The 20,851-nt window shown below is 43.8% G+C and overlaps 1 protein-coding gene across 1 annotated transcript in view; it reads right to left on the bottom strand.

Annotated features, from left to right (window-relative positions):
- The window catches only part of LOC138840877 (metabotropic glutamate receptor 7-like), a gene marked incomplete at its 5' end in the record, with an annotated part of 307,199 nt that overhangs the window by 121,374 nt on the left and 164,974 nt on the right, over positions 1-20,851 (bottom strand). Inside the window, one exon of the mRNA XM_070041270.1 lies at positions 12,958-13,893. Within this exon, the coding sequence (XP_069897371.1) occupies positions 12,958-13,893 (936 nt within the window). The remainder of the gene's footprint in view (positions 1-12,957; positions 13,894-20,851) is intronic.

The raw sequence follows: 20,851 nt of genomic DNA, 5'->3' as shown, positions 1-20,851 counted from the left end.
GAGACAGAGAGAGAGAGACAGAGTTTCCCTCTATAGTTCAGTAAGCCTCCAACTCTAGTGCATCACCACACTGTGTTCTACAAGGCATTTCACCAGCTCCTTTGGTTAGACATTGGGAAAGAGATGGATTTTCTTATCTTTCCACCTTTGGAATGTTTCCAAATTCTTTCTCATCCTAAATTCCTAGAAGTGTAACAACTCTCTTATTTTTAGTGGGAACTACCATCTGGTAGTCACTCACCATGATGTTGAACATAAGAAGAAAGAGGATAGGTAATGACTGATGTCCTCTTCTCTGGGCTTTAAAAGCAGCATGGGTGTCCTCTGGACACATTTATAGGAATGGGTGAGAAAAGTGGTCCTGTGGTCCCATCAAGGAGCTAACCCTCCTCGAGTGGCCCCTAGCCGGTCCTACAACAATGCAGGAAGTCCCAGATCACCTTGCTATAAACTGACAAGTTCTGAGGTAGAGTCTTTGCTATGAGAACTGGGCGTGTTAAGCACCATCAAACCAAGCTAGCTTCTTGAACCTGGTTAAAGAAAATGATCCAAAAAAGAAGAAACCAAGGGGAAAAGAAGTGAGATTGAACAGAAGTCCCGCTTTGCTCTACCCAGAGATCCACACTTCGTGAGGACTGGTGAGAAGGCACCTGAGCTGCCAGAAACACAGAAAAGAAAAGAAAACAAGAGCAAACCAATAAAATAAATAAATGGTGCTACCAATTAAAAAGTTATTCATATGCCAGGCCAGGCACCGGTGGCTCACACCCGTAATCCCAGCTACTCAGGAGGCTGAGATCTGAAGATCCCAGATTGAAGCCAAAAAAAAAAAAAAAAGTGGAAGTGCAATATAGCTCAAGTAATAGAGCACTAAGCCTTGAGCAAAAAGAGATGGCCCTGGTTCATTCAGATCAGAATGAACATAGCAAGACTGAAGTGAAGTCATTGAAAGCAAAAAGAGTAGGAAACAAATGCTTGAACAGACAAAAGCTTGAAAGACAGGAAGGCTCCGTGCCACCTGAGGCAGACCCAGCAAACTGATTTGTCCAGAAGCCTACTTGATACAAAATATTTTCAGTGTTGTAGACCCTGTGATCTGGGCCACGGTCATCCACTCTGCAATATGAAAGCAGCCACAGGACCATGCAAGGCCCGGCCCTTGACAGGTAAAGGCAATGCACAGGAAAAGCATGCACATGGCAGTGTTCCATAAACTCATTTACAAAAGCAAGCAGCCCCTGGAGAGGACCTGGTGGGTGGCTGGAAGTCCCATGGGCTCAAAGGAAGTCTATATACGGCTCTAAAGTCATAGTGGCAGGAAGGTGAGGGTAGCAGTAAGAGCAGGAAGATGCTACAAAGGCTTGTTCAAAGGGATTAGATGATTCCTGACAGCTCAGATCTCGGAGCACAGGATGGGCACTTAAAAACGATTCTTGCTAGGTGCTGATGGCTCACAGCTCTCATCCCAGCCAGTAAGGAGCCTGAGATCTGAAGATCATGGTTTGAGGCTAGCCTGGGCAGGAAAGTCTCTGAGACTCTTAGTACCAACTAGCCAGCAAAATAAATAAATAAATAAATAAAAAGCTGAAAGTGGAGCTGTGGCAAAAGTAGTAGAGCCCCAGCCTTGAGCCCAAAACCTAAGCAACAGCATCCTCAAGCTCCAGTACCTGCATACACGAAATACAGATTCTTAAGAGTGACCCCTGTGAAAGAGGTAGATGGTTAGATGGTAACTATGCTAAAATTCTTCAAAGAACTAGACTAAAAGTTAACTGTGATAATAAAAAAAAACCTCTCCTGGAATATCTAGCCATAGAGGGAGGCCCTAGAAGACAAAGCAGAATATCATTATGGGATGTTTTGGGGCCTCCAACTACCAGCCTAGTGCAATGGAAGGCCTCCGATCACACCGTACTCATGGCTACCAGCCGAGCTGTGGTTTGAACGAGGTGGGATGGAGCTCAGACCCAGGAGGGAGGCACTTGTCCACCTTGAACCCCAGAGGACTGACCCAGACACCAGGACTGTTGTAGCTGATAGCTGACTCCTTGTCACCGTGAACGGCTGGTTGCCTTACAGTTTCTTTCTAAAACAGCTGCCCTGGGAAGCTGGATTCCAAAAACAGAACACAGCAGTGACATTTCCATTTCCTAAAGTTCTTTATGAGGATCTGAAGTTCAGTGTGTTTGTTAAACAATCTCCTGCTCACAACTCATAACCCTGGAATACAATATGCTCATGGGCAAACTTTGCAGTTCAGAGATTTGCGTCCACTGTTCGCCTCTCTGCTGTTTGTCAGTTTTTGCTTCGTAGGAATAGGTGACAATTCCCTCCCTCCCCGCCCCCGTTCCCTACTATATTGTAAGCATGCAATGATCCGACTAAGAAACTAACACAAAGGTATCCATGACTTAAAAAGTATTTTGTCTTTCCTCTGCCTGCCCAAGGAGGATACAGAGAAAAATAAGTTAAAGAGTATGTAAATCTTAATGGAAAGGCTTGGAAAAAATTATATTAAGTGAAGTAAGCCAGGCCCAAAGAAACATAGGTCCCATGGTTTCCCTTATTTGCAATATCTAGTATATGTCTGAGTCAAGCAGAAAAGGTCAGATAAGTTGATGTTAGGGAAATGAACCCTAAGATATGTATTCAGATGTTCTTTTTTCTTTCATGTGATTGTTTCTAACACATTTATAAGATTTTTTTTTGTTGCTTTGTATGTCCCTCCCCCACAGTATAACCCCTGCTTTCACTGTATTTGATGTCGGTATAATTTGTAGAGGGGAAGGGGAAAAACAAATCATTTAAATAGGGATACAGGTGGACCCATTGCAACAATGAGATGTACAAGTCGTTATGTCAAAAACGAACTTTACAACTTTAGTGCAGGGGTGGGGAGGATTGGTTGGGTGGGGGAGGATGGAAAGGGGAAACAAAGGAGGAGGCTACAATGCTTGATAAGAAATGTACTCATTATCTTGCCCATGTAATTGTAACCCCTCTGTACAGTATTTTCACAATAAAAAAAAGAGTATGTAAATCTTTACCTCACAATGGGTCATTCTTCACCTAGAAGTTAAATGTACTTTAATACACACACACAAAAATATGACAGGTACTTCTACATAGGGAAAGTCAGAACAGCAAACAAAGAGAAATGGTCTAGAAGTAAACAAAGTAGGTGCTAAGCCCTTACAACTGAATTAGCTGAAATAGAATGGACGCAATGGATGGTGCAAACAGTATCATTCTTTAGAAAGACTAAGTCAGAGCACAACAAAGTTAAGTACCAGGAAATGGGCTTGCAGGAGGGGGAAGGAGGGTCAAGAATACAGGCAAGAATTCACTATCTGTCTAACAAAGAATTGAGAACTATGAGGGAAGGCATGTGTCAATGGGGAATAAAGATACTGAAGGGATGACACAGATGGAGATGCAAGGGACACATACGTTGCTCTGTTAAATGGCAAAAGAACTTCAATACATAACCTAAAAACTAAGACAAGCGAGGGAGGGGATGGGTTGGGCGGCACTGTATTCACAAACTGCTTTGGTGAATGGCAACTCCTCTGCACAACTACTTGAAAAAAATACAAACATTCAAACCAAACCAAACCGAGAAAGATGATGTGCTAACCGCCGGGTTAAAGCGAACCACCCTGTTCGTGTGGTATTTGGTCCGAGGCCAGGCAGCCGCCATCCTGGCACAACGGCACGGATGGAGTCAGAGGCAGAGAGGAGGCACTGAAGATCTGGTCTGCCCTGCAGAAACCATCACTATGAACTGATCCAGGGCCTCGGGGTCTGTTAGCCAGAATCTCCTGGGTGTGGAGAATTGATCATACTAAATCAGGCTTCTTGGGAAACAAAATTAGTCCTTGGCAAGTGATAAATCACTTAAGGGAGCTCACATCCAAGTCGAAAGCAGAAGATCAGAGAGATGAATGGTCAAAACAGGCACCTGGGATTTCCATGAGGAGCTCTCCCTGTCCACCTACCCATCTCCACTGCCCTCAGCCCTCACCCCCATGTGCAAAGACCCTCTTTCAGGTAGAGGGACACTGGACATGTCCAGGGAGCTCCTGGAGGCCCTGACTTGTTGTGTCTATTGCTTGTCACGCCCCACCCCCACCTGGCTCTGTCTTTTCCCGAGGACTCTATTTCCCTCCAGCCCTCAGTGTCTGGAGTCACTATCACTGACTACATAAATACTCTTGATGCGGCTCCTTCTTGGTGCTTCCTCACCACGAGTTTGCCATCCAACCTGTCCAGGAATCACCACACACATCCCCAGGGTAGACTGACTAGGTTCTTATAACCATGGATGGTGGTCAGGAGGAGATGGCAAGAGGGAAGCTTCCAGATCTAGAGGAAGGCCAATGGACAATGAGGCCTTGGAGAGGAACTAGATGGGCCGGTCCCCTGGCCTAGAGCCTGGGTAGTGTCAGGACCCCAAGTCTGGATTTGGCAATCCCCCTGACTGCTCACCAGCAAGCTAGACACTGTCCCGATGCCTCGTGTTCTTTTAGAAAATCAAAGGTCGTCTCTTGCTACCCCAAGACAAGCTCAAGCACAAAGCCTTGTCTCATTATGGTCATTCTAGCTGGAGGACGCTTCCTGGATCCCGGTGGCTGGTTTTCCTCATGACTGACTTGTCAAGCTGAAAGACACCTCACTGGAAAATGGGCTCAGAGGGGCACTTCCCAGGGGGTGGGGGTGGGGCTCAAGGTCTCCCATTGAAGTTTCCTTTCAGCAGGCCTTGCTTTTCCTGAGCAGCTCTGTTCCGTCCTCGGATGGCTGGAGCCTTTGTCTGAATGCACTGAGCTATGTCCATATTACTTCCAGCTCTGCTGAGTTTTGCATAGGCTCTCGGCTTCTTACCTGCTGAACTAGCTATCTGGAGACACGAGGGACTGAGCTGTAGGGATGGCAATTATCCTACGTGACGACTCCCGAAATGAACCGGGGCACCACGGGGAGAGGATTAACTGCCAGCCCTGGACATTGCCACATACCAGACCTGCAAACAGTCAGCTTCCAGCCCTGGCTGGACTCCCAGGAAGGCCACAGCAGCCTACCGGCAGGAGGAGGGCTACAGACACTGCTGAAATAAATCTGAACAGACAAAAGCTAACAGCAGAGGCAAGACCTCAGCACCCAGCACAGATGCTGGAATCAGCCTGCGTGTGCAGGTCCTCAGGTAAAGTACACGTTGGAACATATCTCTCTGCTCTGCTTAGAAACAAGGTCAATATTCTCATGAACCACTCCAGATGAGGAAATAAGGACTTCTATTTAAAATGTGTGTGTGTGTGTGTGTGTGTGTGTGTGTGTGTGTGTGTGTGTGTGTTGAAATAGAAATTATAACACACAGTTTCTGACAATCAGTGGTCTCTAGGGAACAACCTCTTTCTCTACTTGATTGTTTATTGGAGTAAAGATTAAATAGTGAACAGTATTATCTTTAAACTTCAAGAGTGAATTAAAAGTTTCATCTTACATATAATATATTCATACATCTTTGTGTGTACATCTATATAAAATTTCAAAACAAATAATATGACACAAAAAGGATAGATCCCCAAAGACCTTGAACTCAAAGCAGACACTCTGAAAACATTACAGGATGGAATAGGAGAAACCCTAGGTCTCCTTGGCTCAGGCCGAAATTTTCTGAATAGAGACCCGGAAGCACAACAAATCAAAGAAAGGTTGGACAAATGGGATTGCATAAGGTTGCAGAGCTTCTGCAGGGCAAATGACATAGCTAGCAAGATCAATAGAAAGCCCACCGATTGGGAGAAGATCTTTACTAGCCATACAGCGGACAAGGGTCTCATATCTAAAATATACTTGGAACTCAAAAATATAACCACCCAACAACAAATCCTCAAAGAAACAACTGCCCAATAAATAAGTGGGCGAAAGACTTAAAGAGAAGCTTCTCTGAAGAAGAAAGAAGGATGGCCAATAGACACATGAAGAAATGTTCAACATCCCTAGCCATAAAAGAAATGCAAATCAAAACAACATTGAGATTTCACCTCACTCCAGTTAGAACAGCAAAAATCAAGAACTCTAACAACAACAGATGCTGGAGGGGATGTGGACAGAAAGGAACCTTACTTCATTGTTGGTGGGAATGTAAACTTGTTCAACCACTTTGGAAAGCAGTATGGAGGTTCCTCAAAAGACTTCACATAGATCTCCCCTATGATCCAGCAATCCCACTTTTGGGCATTTACCCAAATGTTTACAAACAAGACCACACTAAAGCTACCAGCACAACTATGTTTATTGCAGCATTATTTACCATAGCTAAGATATGGAACCAACCCAGATGCCCCTCAGTAGATGAATGGATCAAGAAAATGTGGTATATATACACAATGGAATTCTATGCCTCCATCAGAAAGAATGACATTTCCCCATTTGTTAGGAAATGGAAAGGTTTGGAAAAAATTATATTAAGTGAAGTAAGCCAGGCCCAAAGAAGCATAGGTCCCATGGTTTCCCTTATTTGCAATATAAAGTATAGGTATGAGTCAAGCGGAAAAGGTCAGATAATGTGATGTTAGGAAAATGAACCCTTAAATATGTATTTTAATGTTTTCGTTTCTTTCATGCATGTGTTTCTAACGCATTTATAAGATTATTTCTTTGTTGCTTTGTATGTCCCTCCCCCACAGTGTAACCCCCGCTTTCACTATATTTGATGTCAGTATAACATGTGGAGGAGATGGAGACAAACAAGTTGTTTAAGGATTCAGGTGGACCTGTTGCAACAATGAGAAGTACAAAATGTCATGTCAAAACCAGCTTTACAATGTCGGTGTGGGGGGGAGGGGGGTATGATTGGGTGGGGGGGAGGGGGGAGGCTGGGAAGGGAGGTGAAGGGTAAACAAAGGAGGAGGCTGCAATGCTTGGTAAGAAATGTATGCATTATCCTGCCCATGTAATTGTAGCCCCTCTGTACAGTATGTTCTCAAATAAAATAAAATTAAATTAAAAAAAAAAAAGGATAGATCCCGCAGAGCCTAGTCACATAGTCTTTTCCTGCAGGAAAAGTTCAAAACAGCTTTCAGGCCTTCTCTTTCTTCTCAGATCCCTCAGGCTATTTTCAAGGTGTTGTCTTGTGTCAATCGATTACCATAGATGGATAGAAACTTCAACGTTGTTGTCTTACCTCCAGTTGCTTCTCACCCTCGCTCACCCGCTGGGTGCTCTTCCTGAAATTTCCATTCCCAGATGCCCCGTGCTCCTTTATTTATAAACTCTGGTGGACCTTGAGGAGAGAAAGCCCTCTAATAACGTGGTTCGGGCTACGTGTGACCATGTCACCCCTTGGTTGGGGAGACTGGCAAGTCCAGGAGGGCAGAGAGCAAGGGGAACTGCCCCCGAGAGCGGACCTTGCACAACTCAGTGTGTGTGTGTGTGTGTGTGTGTGTGTGTGTGTGTGTGTGTGAGGAGCCTTTCCTCTGAAGGAAGGCCAAGAGGGATTTCAGCTCACAGCCGTGAGTTTGGCCCGTCCCACTGGAAAGAGGTGTGGTTTGCACTGATTCAAAATTGGCTCCTAAAATGAGGTCATGTGACTTGTGCAATCATACTACTTCACACATAGAGGGATGCACATACATGTGTACCCCCTTTCCTCAGGAGGTGAGATTAAAAAAACTGCCTTATTTTCTTAAATATATGATAGTTGTTCACCTGACTGTCATGTGGCAGCCACTGCTTGTTAATTCCAGTTACTTGTCACTTTTTCTTCTCTCTCTCTCCTGATGGTATTGAGTCTTGAATTCAGGGCTTCAAGCCCGGGCTTGCCTTTTTCACTAAACACACGTGCTCTGCTATTAGAGCCACATATCTCTACGTCTGGCTTTGTGCTGGTTAACTGGAGATAAGAGTCTCATGGACTTTCCTGATGGGGCTGGCTTCAAATTGCAGTTCTCAGATCTCAGCCTCCTGAGTAGCAATAAGGCAGCAATCCTGACCAAGTAGATTAATCTTCATAATTAATTCAGTCTCTGATTGTCTTACTCTGAGTGTGAACAGCTGCTTGGAAGGAAGTATCAAGTGTCATTTGTTGGAGTTAATATTAAATCAGACATGGCACATAGATTTCACATTCTCTCCAGCCCTGATTTAATAGTGGTTGCCCTAAGACTGTATTGAGAATGATTTCGAGACCACACATCAGTTCCCAAGAAGTGTGTCATTATTGATTAGTAATGTCTGCCTTTTTTTTTTTTGGTCTGAGATTTCTGAGTCCTATATTTGTTTCAGCAGGCTTGCGGCTCCTATTTGAGGGAGCTGTCTATCATGCATGGTCCTGAGGCCCAAGCCTTTACCCTGGTTTTGAAAGTCTAGGGTTCAAGTCCTTGGTATTTCACTAGATTAAAAAAAATCCTTGGGTTTATCTTTGTTCCTGGCTAATGTCTTTCTCATCTTTGTTTGGCACGAGAATTCATTTATTCTAAAGGGGTCCACAAGTACATATGAAAGAAATATATAGAAGATTGACTCTCTTGGCAGGAAGAACAGAGTTTAAATATTAAAAAATATATATAATAGGCAGGGGGATGGGAAAGGAGAATAGAGGGGGTTAATCAGAACAAAGAATAATATAAGCATAGAGAAAAACATATAGTTGGCTACGAATGGTAATCTTCCAGCACACCTGTTAAAGTAGTTATAGTCCTGTGCCCCCTAGGGCTCTCCCATAATTCTGTGGGGTAGGCAGACATGTACTTATCTGGTAAACCAACTCCCCAGGAGATTATAATGTACATAGTTTTGAGATGCACAGAGATTTGCTATCAGTTGCCCGAATTCTATCATTTTGTGCACTGATGCTCCAGGGGAATAAGATTTAAAAAAAAAAAAACAACCCTACATCCTGCTATTTGATTTTTGTAAAACACTTAGCTCCCTTCTCATATGTGTGGGAGAGGGTTGTGGGTACCATGTTAGCAAAACTCTTCTTCCTTGGAACTCTTATTCCTTCCCTTGGTTGTGTCAACCTTTCCCTTTTCTCCTTCTCACCTTTTCTATAGCCAAACAACTGCATGACAAACCCAAAAGAATACAGCTGAGAGCCCAGATTCCAGGCCTAGAGTAGTAAGCTCTACTGTCCCTGTGCAGGTCACGTTGGGTAAAGTTTATCTTCCTGCTTACCTATGAGAAACTATGTACAGACAGTCCTGTGTCACTTAATGCTCAGGACCCATGCTGAGATGCAGGAAGGGGCAATTTCCTTATTAGGCAAACATCATAGAGAGTACTTACACAAACCAAGACAGCTACCCTATCATTAAGGGGTATCATCTCCTGGTACTGTGGCTGTGCATACACATGTCCAGTATTCCAACATGTTCTCAAGCTTCCCATGACTTTACCAGCTCTCCTAGAAAGTTCTCCAGACACAGGCTGGCATAGAAATGCTATATAAATGGATCCATTGGTCACAGGGTCACCGCTTCAAGCATGTGTCTTCTTGTATGCATAACTCTCTTATTAGGTATATCGACAAACCTTGTCTTTGCTTTTTGAGAGGAAGCAATCCAATCCTTCAACAGATAATGCTAAGATAGAATAATGGCATAGTATCTCAATTCAGGAAACCAGCTGGTTTCTCTGAGGGTGTTACTTTAGTATTTTTATAGTTGTCCAAAACCATTGCCCTTGCCTATATGAAATTCCTGAAACCTAGAATAATTCTCTTCTGGCCAGAGCTTTACACTTTTATCTCTAGTCATGTCGCAAGGCCCTCATTCTCGAACTCCGTTAAACAGTGATCAGAAAAGATAACCCATGGCCCTTTGCATTCTCCCTAACAAGATAAAAAATAATCTTTGTGGGGACTGATACTTTGTGAGAAAATTAGAATCTTGCATAACCACTCTTTGTATTCCAAGAAGCTCAAACACCAAAATTGCACAAAGGTATCCCTTGCAGAATGAAAATGGGTTGAATTTTCTGAAGCAGTAAATAGTTATCACTGAATTTACTGCAGTTTTTTTTTTAGTCTCTGTTGCAATGAAAAATTTTCCATTTCAGGAAGTTACACTGTTAAACAGAAACAAAAATGGGAAGCCTATGATTCTGTATATGGCCAGTTTGGCAAGCATGCCTTGTGCCTCTTTCTCTTTCTTTGGCTTGGCATTTGCCTCTTTTTTGCATTTTAAGTGCCATCAACTGTACATATAGGAAGTGATTATTTTTCAATCAGTCCCTCTTTTTTCTCTAGGCACAGGCCTAAACTGTGGACATGCATTTTCATTGCATATTATCCAATTTGCCAATTTTATACCTTTACTCACTTATGACAACTAATCATGTAAAGCATTCTAACCCATTAAGAGACTATAAAGAAGCCGGCCAGTGGTGGCTCATGTACAATCCTAGCTACTCAGGAGGCTGAGATATGAGGATCATGGTTCAAAATCAGCCCAGGAAGGAGTCTGTGAGACTCTTATCACCAATTAACCACCAAAAAAGCCAGAAGTGAAACTATGGCTCAACTGTTAAAGTGCCAGCTTTGAGTGAAAAAAAACAAACTAACTAACAACAACTAAGGGACTAAGGGACAGCATCCACACCTTGAGTTCAAGCCTGCATTCTGCACCACACACACACACACACACACACACACACACACACACACACACACACACACACACACACACACACACACACACACACACACACACACACACACAAGAATAGTCTACAAAGAAAGTAAGTCAGTTTTCTAAAACTCTGGGTCAAACACCTACCACTTAGAGACAACTTAATTCTTTCCCACAGTTCAATCCTGGCAGTTCAAGGAGTTCTAGGAGAAAATGTCTCCTAGAATGACCGCAGTCAGCAAATGGAATCCCTGAAGCCTTGTGTCATTGGACTTTTCATTGAGAAAGTTACAGGTGAGTCTTCCTGGAAAGACCCACGGTCATAAGTAGAAGCGGCTAGAAATGAACATGACGGAGACAGAGACTCAAACACACATTACAAGACTCCTCCGTAACACCTTAGTGACTATCATTCCCTATCTTCTAGATCACCAAGCATAAATGCACAGGGGAGAGTTTGTGCCCTTCACCTACTGCAGGGGGCGCTGTGCACTTTAACAACACAGTCATCTGCATGGGCTTCCACGTGGCCTGCAGGAATTTCATTCTGGTCTCCATTGCATTTCATTCTCCGAACTCATACATTTTACTATTCCCTTGGCCCAGGGACAGATAGAAGAAATAAAATGAAATTCAAGTTGGCTTCACAGGCAATAAACATGCATTATGAATTTGAGCAATCCCGTGAGGAGTGTGCTCTGATCATTGAACATGGATTTTAGAAGAACTTCCTCTTAAGACTTTCGATGACTAAAACCATAATCTGGAGTCATTCACTTCCCTTAGTTTTAGAATCGTGCGTGGTCTCATGAAATATTCACATGAAGGAAATAGAGCCCAAGCTTGCAGCTTCTGAATCACACAGTCTTGGTAAACAACATCATTTTTGTTGGAAAAAGCAACTGGATGTCACTAAATCATGTAGATAAAATGCTGAGAGCAGAGGTAAAAATTTAAAAAGCCACATTCCGCTAATTCCGAGAGACTAGTCTCCCGAACATTCCTAGACATTCTTACTTCAGTCTTGATTTTCCCATGGGAGACTGAACTTTTGGGACACTGGTCCAAAGTAATTTGAAAGTAGATGGATTCTCAATGTCCCAACATCGTACCCTTATGACAAGTCTCCCTTTATAGGCAGGCCAGAGATGCCTTGGAAGGTCAAGGCAGGAAGGATCATGAGGTTAAGGTTAAGGTCAACCTGGACTAAATAGGAGAACCTGCCTTGAAAACAGAAAAACAAATAACCTATAACTAGCTAGATGAGTGTAAAAGTTAACTGTGTATGCCCAGTTGGCACAGAAGGCAAAACTACACCTAAACATACACTAATTGCATTTAAAAATGAGCACTTATTTATATGGGGAGATGCCTATTAACTTGGTCTATTAGCTTTATCTTGGACCACTGTATTAGAAGCAACTAACTTTGACTCTAATATGCCTCCAATATAGCTGACTCTTATACACCTCCAAGTTCCACAGTCTGTTGATATCCTCTGTCTGTCCTGGTGAGAAAGTTGAGCAAATGGCTTACTGGGATTAGTATCCACCTAGCCAGAGGGTAGATCCATCTAGCCTTGCGTAGATGACAACCAAGCTTTCTCTACGCTCCCCAGCTCTACCGGGAGTATGTGCAGTGGGTAACTCACACTCTTCTGAGAAGAGGCAGAAAGCTCACCACCATGTGAATAAGGGCCATCCTAGCTACATCCACCTGCAACACAGGTACCCCATTTACCTACCCCAAATTCTTGTGCAAGAATTGGTGAATCAATAGAAAGATTTAATTTAGGTATATCAGCTCGCTTTGTACTCAATCATCCCTTCTTACCGTGAATAATGCCATAGTGAAACAACTTGAAAGGTTACACTGGGTTGGGTTTAAGTGGGGAGTTTATAGCATATTTAAACTCAAGTACCATTCACCAACAAGTCTAGGCTTTTAAGCTTGGGGATTGCTATTCTGCCAACAAAAACCTCTTATTTTATCCAACCTGATTGGTTTTTAAGACCTACAAACACACGTGTGAGCAATGCCAGGGCCTGAACTCAGAGTCTGGATATGGTTCCTTAGTTGTTTTGTTTTTATTTTTTTTCTCAAGGTTGGTAGCTCTACCACTTGAGCCACAGGCTCTACTTGTGGCTCTTTGCTGGTTAATTGGTGGCAAGACTCTCACAGACTGCCTTGCCCTTGGCTTCAAACTGTGATGCTTAGCCCTCCACCTCAAGCGTAGCTAGGAATTATCATCCTGAGCCACAGGGCACCCAGCTAGCCACCATCTTTCTAAAACCGTAGGAAGGGCTGCTCGTTCATTTGCACTTACCTTTTCTGCTGACTGCGCTGTCCCGAAAAAAATCGGAATGAAGGCCAGCCACACTATACACGTGGTGTACATGGTGAAGCCGATGGGCTTGGCCTCGTTGAAGTTCTCCGGGACGCCCCGAGTCTTGATGGCATACACTGTACAGGTCACCATGAGGAGGATACTGTACCCCAAGGAGCAAATGATTTGCAGATCGCTGATGTCGCATTTGAGCACGCCCCTGGCCTGCTCCGGGTTCATGGTCTTGTGCTCATCATAGTCTACGATGATGTTGGGCGGGTCGACGCCAAACCAAATGAAAACCCCAAGGAGCTGCACAGATATCAAGCTGGACGTGATGGCCAGCTGGGACGTGGGGCTGATGAGCCGGGGGGCGGTCACCGATTTCTTACCTTGCTCAAAGATGCGATAAATCCGATTGGTTTTGGTCAACAGGGCCGCGTAGCTGATGCACATCCCCAAGCCCAGGAAGACTCGTCGGAAGGAGCACACGGCCACGTCGGGCTTGGCGATCATCAGGAAGGTGATGATGTAGCACAGGAAGATGCCGGTCAGCAGCACGTAGCTGAGCTCGCGCCCGGATGCCCGGACGATGGGTGTGTCGTTGTAACGGATGAAGGTGGCCATGACGAAGATGGTGGCGATGATGCCCAACATGGCCAGGAAGACGGGGATGACCGCCCAGGGGGAGTGCCACTCCAGCTTGATGATGGGGATGTTCTGACAGCCTGTCCGGTTCTCGTTGGGCCTCTGGTCGTAGGGACAGTGCTGGCAGGTCATCTCATCAAACTGGTACTGGTATCCGTCGCAGGGCTCGCACGTCCAGCAGCATGGGGTGCCTTTCTGGGTCTTCTTCCTCTGGCCGGGTTTGCAGGGCAGTGTGCACACGGAGGAGGGGATCTCCCGGACGCCTCTCCCCCACTGCAGGTCTTCTATCTGCAGCGCGAGAGACAGAGAAGGCAACACAGGGTAGCTTAGTCCAAAAGAGGAGCAGCTCCCCCCCACTCCCTCCCCAACAGCAGCTCACACCAGAGGTGTGGTGAAGTGAGATCGTCTACAGCCCTCTCCCTGGTAAACTCTCCCAACTGCGATTTGATCTTGACCTGGGGAAGGTCCCATCTTCACCAGGATAGTGTGTCCCAAATGCATTGAAGAGTCGGGCTGGATGGAGACAGGAATTGAATGACAGGCTCTGTACCTTTCTGGGACCTCTCAAAAGGTAGTATCCTGAAAGTGAGCTTTGGGCTCTAAAGTGTTAATGAGTGCCCAGAGGATACATTTTGTGTGTGTGTGTGTGTGTGTGTGTGTGTGTGTGTGTGTGTGTGTGTGTGTCTGTGTGTGTGTCTGTGTCTGTGTCTGTGTCTGTGTGTGTCCACTTCTGGTGTTTTTGGTAGTTAATTGGATGTAGAATCTCATGGATTTCCTGCCTGGGCATGGTTTCAAGTCATGATCCTCAGATCTCAGGCTCTTGAATAGCTAGGGTGACAGATGTGAGCCACAGGTGCCCTGCCTAGAGGATTCTTTTGAGTAAATGAAGAAGTATGAACATGTACTCTGCTGCTCTACTGCCTCTTCCTGGATAGAAAGTGCCAACATCCCAAATCAACTTCACAGAACACAACACAACCACAAGTGATGGGAATATTACTCCTCTCCCTGACTAGATGCCTTCTTTTAAAACATTCTTCAAGAATTATGTTTGATAAAATTGCAATGCTGACACCTTCTTAAAATGACTGCAAAACTCCAGCTGGGCACTGATGATTCACACGTATAATTCTAGTTAATCAGGAGACTGAAGTCAGAAGATTGTGGTTCAAAGTGAGCCTGGTTAGAAAACCCTTGAAGACTTCATCTCCAAAATAACCAACAAAAAGTCAGGGCTGGGTAGAGTGGCTCAAGTGGTGGAGCACCAGCCAAACAAGCTTAGTAGGCACAAAGACCTGAGTTCAAATCCAGGCTTCAGCAAAACACAACACACTTACAAGCACACACACATACACACACACTTTACAAAATCCCCTATATCGCTTGCCGTTTTCACTGAGAGCTTTTGGAAGATGATCTGTTTATCTGTGTACCTCAGGGGAACAGTTAGACTCGTGACTCAAGGCTTAAACACTGTTAGATTATCCAAGCATTCAGGCAGCACCTGATAAGAAACACATAAGGTCTGGAACACTCACAAGATTGGCCAGCCACCTCTTTGGAGATGGAATGTAAATGATATCACTGTATCCCAGGGGACAATGAAAGTATATTTGCTGAATTCGAGGAATTGGGTTTCCCAGGGAGCACCAAATGCAGAAGAATTCTAAGAATGAAGGGCATTGGACACTGGACACTGAGGAAAACCTCATCACTGGGCTAAACTCCCATCAGTGTGGCCTGTTCCCCCTCGCTGGCAAGCTGCTCTTCCCCTTGCCAGCCATCAGTGCCTCAGCTCACTTTCCTGTGTGCTTGCTGCGGGGTTCACACTGCAGTGAGTTCCCAGATGCATGCAACGCGCCAGGCCTGCAGAGTTAGTATGTGGTGGAGGTTCTTTGTGACATGACTACACATACAAAGCATGGGGCTGAGTGGTGACCACAGTTTGGGAAGTCCCACTCCCAAGTCTGGATTGTGCTGTCCTAACAAATCCCAACATTGCCCAAGAAAGACCCCCTTTTGCAGCTCCTCATACTCTTCCACTCTTTGAGACAGAAATGTTTTTTGAACAAAGGTGAGTCCATTGGCCCTTATAGAATTTAATTCTATAACTTTTTTTTTTTTTTTTACTGAAATACCTGATGTTTTCAGGACATATGGTGGGTGGTACTCATGGTTAGAAAAAAAAAAAAGAAAACGTGTCAGAGAAATAAGCCTACACAGAGGAAATCAGAATAACAAGGGGAAGATTGCTGGTGAAGCAGCTTGCGCTCTTGACTGTAGCTATGTCTTGATGAGGTATTGCCATGGCTACACCATTACATAAACCAGCAGACTCATCTGGGCTAAACTACTATGACTTCCATTTCTGTTCTTGCAACCACCAGTCCTGATTGATACATGGGTGAAGTGCAGAGTTCGGGTATCCTCAAGTTACAAAAGATGAACAGTTAAACCAATTATTTAACAAAATAGGTAGATACCAATGGAGAAATGTGGCCACGTTTCTCCGTACTTACACTATTAAAATTTTAACACAATTTTAATAACATTTTAATACAATTAACAACAAAAAAGATTAGAAAGGCACAGCAAAATCTGAGACACTTCTCTTTTATAGTCAATACTTCTTAGGAGATGACAAGAAAGAAAACAACCTGCCACATTGGAATTTGAACACTTGGTTAATGTAGGATACCATCACAAAAAAGGAACAAAGCTTTTAGTATTTTAAAGTGAGCTACATTGAGTGTGTGAATCGAAGAACAAGTGATTATTTTAAAGAAAGGCTATAGCTCAAGGATTAAACTTCATAGAAGATTATAACCTTGTGATGGTTGCATTCAAACTTGAACCAGAGTCTCAAGAATCTTCACAGTGAACTCATTTGCCCAAGTCAGCAGTAATAAATCTAGCTAAATATAAAACATAATCATTTCTTCCTCTACATCACTGTCTAGGAGGCTGTTAGTCTCTGGCAGCCCTTCCACAGCCATCAAATTAAGGACACAACTTGTAATAAGAGAGGAAAAAGATACGCTTTTGAAGTAAGGAGGTCAGGTCTGGCCGATGCTATATTGGCCACATGGTGGATGGTAGGGTCTGACATCTTGTCTTCATGCTGGGGGAAGGGAGTCCCCACCCCTTTACCTGCCTTCCAGGTGATGGGCGTGGCCAGACCTCTGGAGTCAGGGGCAGACACTTGGCTGATAGGTTACTGAATCTGTCAGTCCAGTGCCTGGGACTGGGAATTTCCTGATGATCTTCCCCCTGTGCCAATCTAGCCACTGGACTCCATGCCTCATGTGTCTCCGTGATCGTGTCCTGTGTCCTGTCTCCTGGCTTGTCTCCAGTCATCACGGTGTCTCAATTCAGCTCTCCATTGGAGCAGAACTGGCTTGTTGTTATTGTTTTTGTGCTTTCTTTCCTCTTTAGCATGTTTCCTAGCTGTGTTATGTGTATTTGCGTGCTGCAGGCCTTTGTAACAACTGGCAGCCTGCAGCCTGTTAACTGTATAATAAAGACTCCACTATTCTGTATTTTAAAATGTGGCTTCTGGGATGATTCACCTTACAACACTTTAGCTTTACCAATGTCACAGTTTTGAGACGTAGGAACATTTTTTAAATTGCTATTATTGATAGAACTGTTTTCAAATGTCACATCCAAAGATCCAAGGAACTGTTACTGGAAAAGGCTAATAAACAAAACCAACAAATAAAATTCACTCACTAAATGTGCCACTTCCTGATTCCAAGATTTGTGGACGCCAGTTCACCACGTGATTGTGGTTGATCTGGAAGAAGAGGTACAGGTCTTGCACGAATATCAAAACAAATGATGATTACACGTCTTATGTTATGGCCAACACCAAACCTCCATAGCACCCTGCTTTTCCCTCCTCCTGGAATCAAATCAAATGCCTGGCAAGGCAGAAAATCTTTTCCAAATCAATACAACAGATCTAAATATATACCAGAGCTCCAGCCACCAACATTGCATTGACTGATGACTTAATTGGCTTTCCATGTTCATTTAAAGCAGATTTCAACTTAGTGTAATTGTAGGTATGAAACTAACAGAGCTGTCTCTCTTGCTCCACATGAACGAAAGTCTAATTTGCTTGTTTGGCCCGCAAACATCATTAGTGAGGGTCCCAGAGGGTGGCAGCTCACCTTTAGAAGCGGAGGTGAGAATTATGTGGAACCATGCACGTGACAGGTGTGAATCTGTCCTTGGCTACACAGTTCAGTTTGGTGCTTAGTGTCTGAAGATGAAATGTCCAGCTGGAAGTGCCAGGGTGTGGGGTGAACACTTAGCACCGGTGGGCAACTTTTAATCTGCCAAGGGTCATTTGGATATTTATAACAATATTCTTTTTTTCAGAGCCATACAGATCTACTAATGGTGCAGATGTCTGTGGGCAGCCAATGAGAAGCACAGCATGATGTAAACATTCTCGAAGACTCTGCACAGCCTTTGTTTCATTTAGCTCTGAAGCCACATTTAAGGCGAAGAAAGATTAGGCAAAGTCTGGGATGTCTTCCATCTTGGTTAGAAGATACAGGGTTAAATTTCCAGGGAAGGAGGTAGTTTCTTTCTGGACAACCACTGTCTGTTGTTATTTGATATGTGGTTGGCTCTCTAGCTGGCTACTAGGGGTATGGAGTTGAGATCCTAGTGTGAGTCAGGAGAACAGAGTTTCACACCTGATCACACGGATGAATACAATTCCCAGCACACAGATTGTATAGAGGAAAGATGGATTCTTTAGGCAAGAACAAATTGAGCAGCTCCTGCCAATAATTGCCAGAATAAGATTAGAGAATCCAAGAAAGTTGTTCTTTAGTCTTAATAGGAGGGACAAAAGGGGGGAGATACTCTCTTCAGCTTTTGAACTGTGATGTGTAAAAGCATGATGTTTGGAGTTGTCGCAGCCATTCTGCTACCATGAAGACATTAGTCTAAAGAACAGAAGTTCACATTCTGAGGGTAGCAAAATAAAACACAACAAATAACAAGGACAGTAAAAACAATGTCATAATGATGACATCACATCGTTGATGGCATTGATACATGGGTAGCATAATTATATCACCAAATTAACCCTAGTCCACTTAGCTCTGATTTTTTTTTTCTGGTGCTAGATCTTGAACTCAAGGACTTGTGCTTGGCTTTTTCATTCAAGGCTGGGGTTCTACAACTTGAGCCATACCACCTCCACTTCTGGTTTTTGCTTTTTTTGCTGGTGAATAGGAGATAAGAATCTCTTGGATTTTTCTGTCCAGGCTGGCTTTAAACTAGCATTCTCAGATCTTAGCCTCTTGAGTAGCCACCCAATGGGCAGGTGCTGTGGAAGTTTAAACCTGAAACGTGAGACTTCTCTTAATGGCTAACCAACTCTTCAAGAGCAATTTACTACTTACAGTAAAAAACAAAAGAACTTCTGTTGAATACATTCTTTATGACTTGTGTATAAAGTACCTGGAGACCTACTAACATTACTGAATAATTCATCCATAACTGACCCTTCTCACGTGGGTAAGTGACCGGTCTATAGTCACACTTTATGAGACACACTTGGCTTCCTGACAATGCTCAGGGAACATTTCAACTCAGAAAACCAGCTTCGACTCCATTGCTTCAGGCTCAGACAGAAATAGGGAAAATGAGCTTGCCATGTAAGAGCATTGTCTCACCTAAGGGTTTTGGAGGAAAGGTTGGGGTTTAGTACAGAGAACTCCTACACAGGGACATGTAGGCATTATTAGGATGACTTAGAATATTAACATAAAGCCAAACCAGTTGCTGGCACACAGCCCCACATACCAATCAAACAGAAAATAAACACTGTGCAGTACCTCCATTTTTATCTAGAAGAGATCTGTTCCTTTTGCCACACAGACATTTTGTATCTAAAGTAAAATCGTGCTATTCCAAAGATGTGTTTTCTTCTCCTGGTGAAATTCTATTTGCAAAGTTCCCCAGCTTACTCCACAGAGGGGGCTGTCTGCTACTTGAATTGCATAACTCGCTACAAAATTATTTTTACCTATTAGACCCTTTAATAGAACAAGCTCATTTGCAAAAAGCTTTCCTATTAGAATGTCATTTATTCATTAAAATACATTTGTTCTGTCTAGTTGGTGTGGGCAAAAAAAACCCCACCTTTTTTAGGAAGAAAATGCACAGGAATGAATGTAGAATGTTTCAATCCTTAGAAAGAGCTGCTTTGAGTTGGCGGGGGGCGGGGGGGAAGGGCCAGATATGAAGGATGGCAAGAAGGAAGCCAGACATTCGGTGACAGTGTCTTTCTTAAACTCAGTCCTTATTTTGGAACCTTAGACACAGTGATGAAGTAGGGTCTGGAATCTGGGGATTTCTACATCACAATAAAAAATGTTCATGAATTCAGATTTCCTGTGGTCAAAGTGGGTAATTACAGCAACTCACCTTTCCTAATAGATGCTGGGAAGAAAGTCGTGTGCACAATATGATTCAGAATGCTTTTTTACTTGTGATGGACACTGGTGGGTCATGGGAACAGGGAGTATTTTGTCATTGCCCACATGGCTTTGGTATGCAGAGACATTGGGGATACACTGAAGAATTGGAGTGAAGAAGGAAGTCTTAATGCCATTGGGTGAACTTTGCAACTGCGTAAGGACTTCTCTAGGCTTCTGCTCTTGACTATGTAAAATATCTTCTCTACTGGGTATCAGAGAGGGACATGTAAAGTGCTGAGCTACTCAGGAGGCTGAGTTCTGAGAATTCCGGTTAGAAGCCAGCTAGAGTAGAAAAATCCACAAGATTTGTTAACCAGCAAAAAGCCAGAGGTGAAGCTGTGGTTCAAGTGGTAGAGTACCAGCCTTGAATTAAAATGTTAAGCAAGAACACAAGGTCCTGAGTTTAAGCTCCAATACTGGCACTGCGAGTGCGCACATGCGCGCGCACATGCGCGCGCACACACACACACACACACACACACACACACACACACACACACACACACACACACCCCCTCTAAACTACAATCCACCTACTTTAGGCTACCCATCTTTGCTGGTTGGAATTACAGGTGCATACTACCATGTCCAGCGTCCCTCCATAGAGATGGACACACAAGGACTTTTCTGTCCTGGAACCTTGAACCGCCTGTTGTCAGCTTCCCATACAGCTTAGGGTGATGAGTGTGTGCCACTATTCCCAGACACAGTTGTGGGGGAGGGTGTCTTAAAACCTCTTT

Source organism: Dipodomys merriami, unplaced genomic scaffold (assembly GCF_024711535.1).
Source record: "Dipodomys merriami isolate MVZ:Mamm:240054 unplaced genomic scaffold, mDipMer1.0.p SCAF_305, whole genome shotgun sequence".
NCBI lineage: Eukaryota > Metazoa > Chordata > Mammalia > Rodentia > Heteromyidae > Dipodomys > Dipodomys merriami.
The sequence above is the reverse complement of the archived record's forward strand: the minus strand, read 5'-3'. Positions and strand labels throughout refer to the sequence as shown.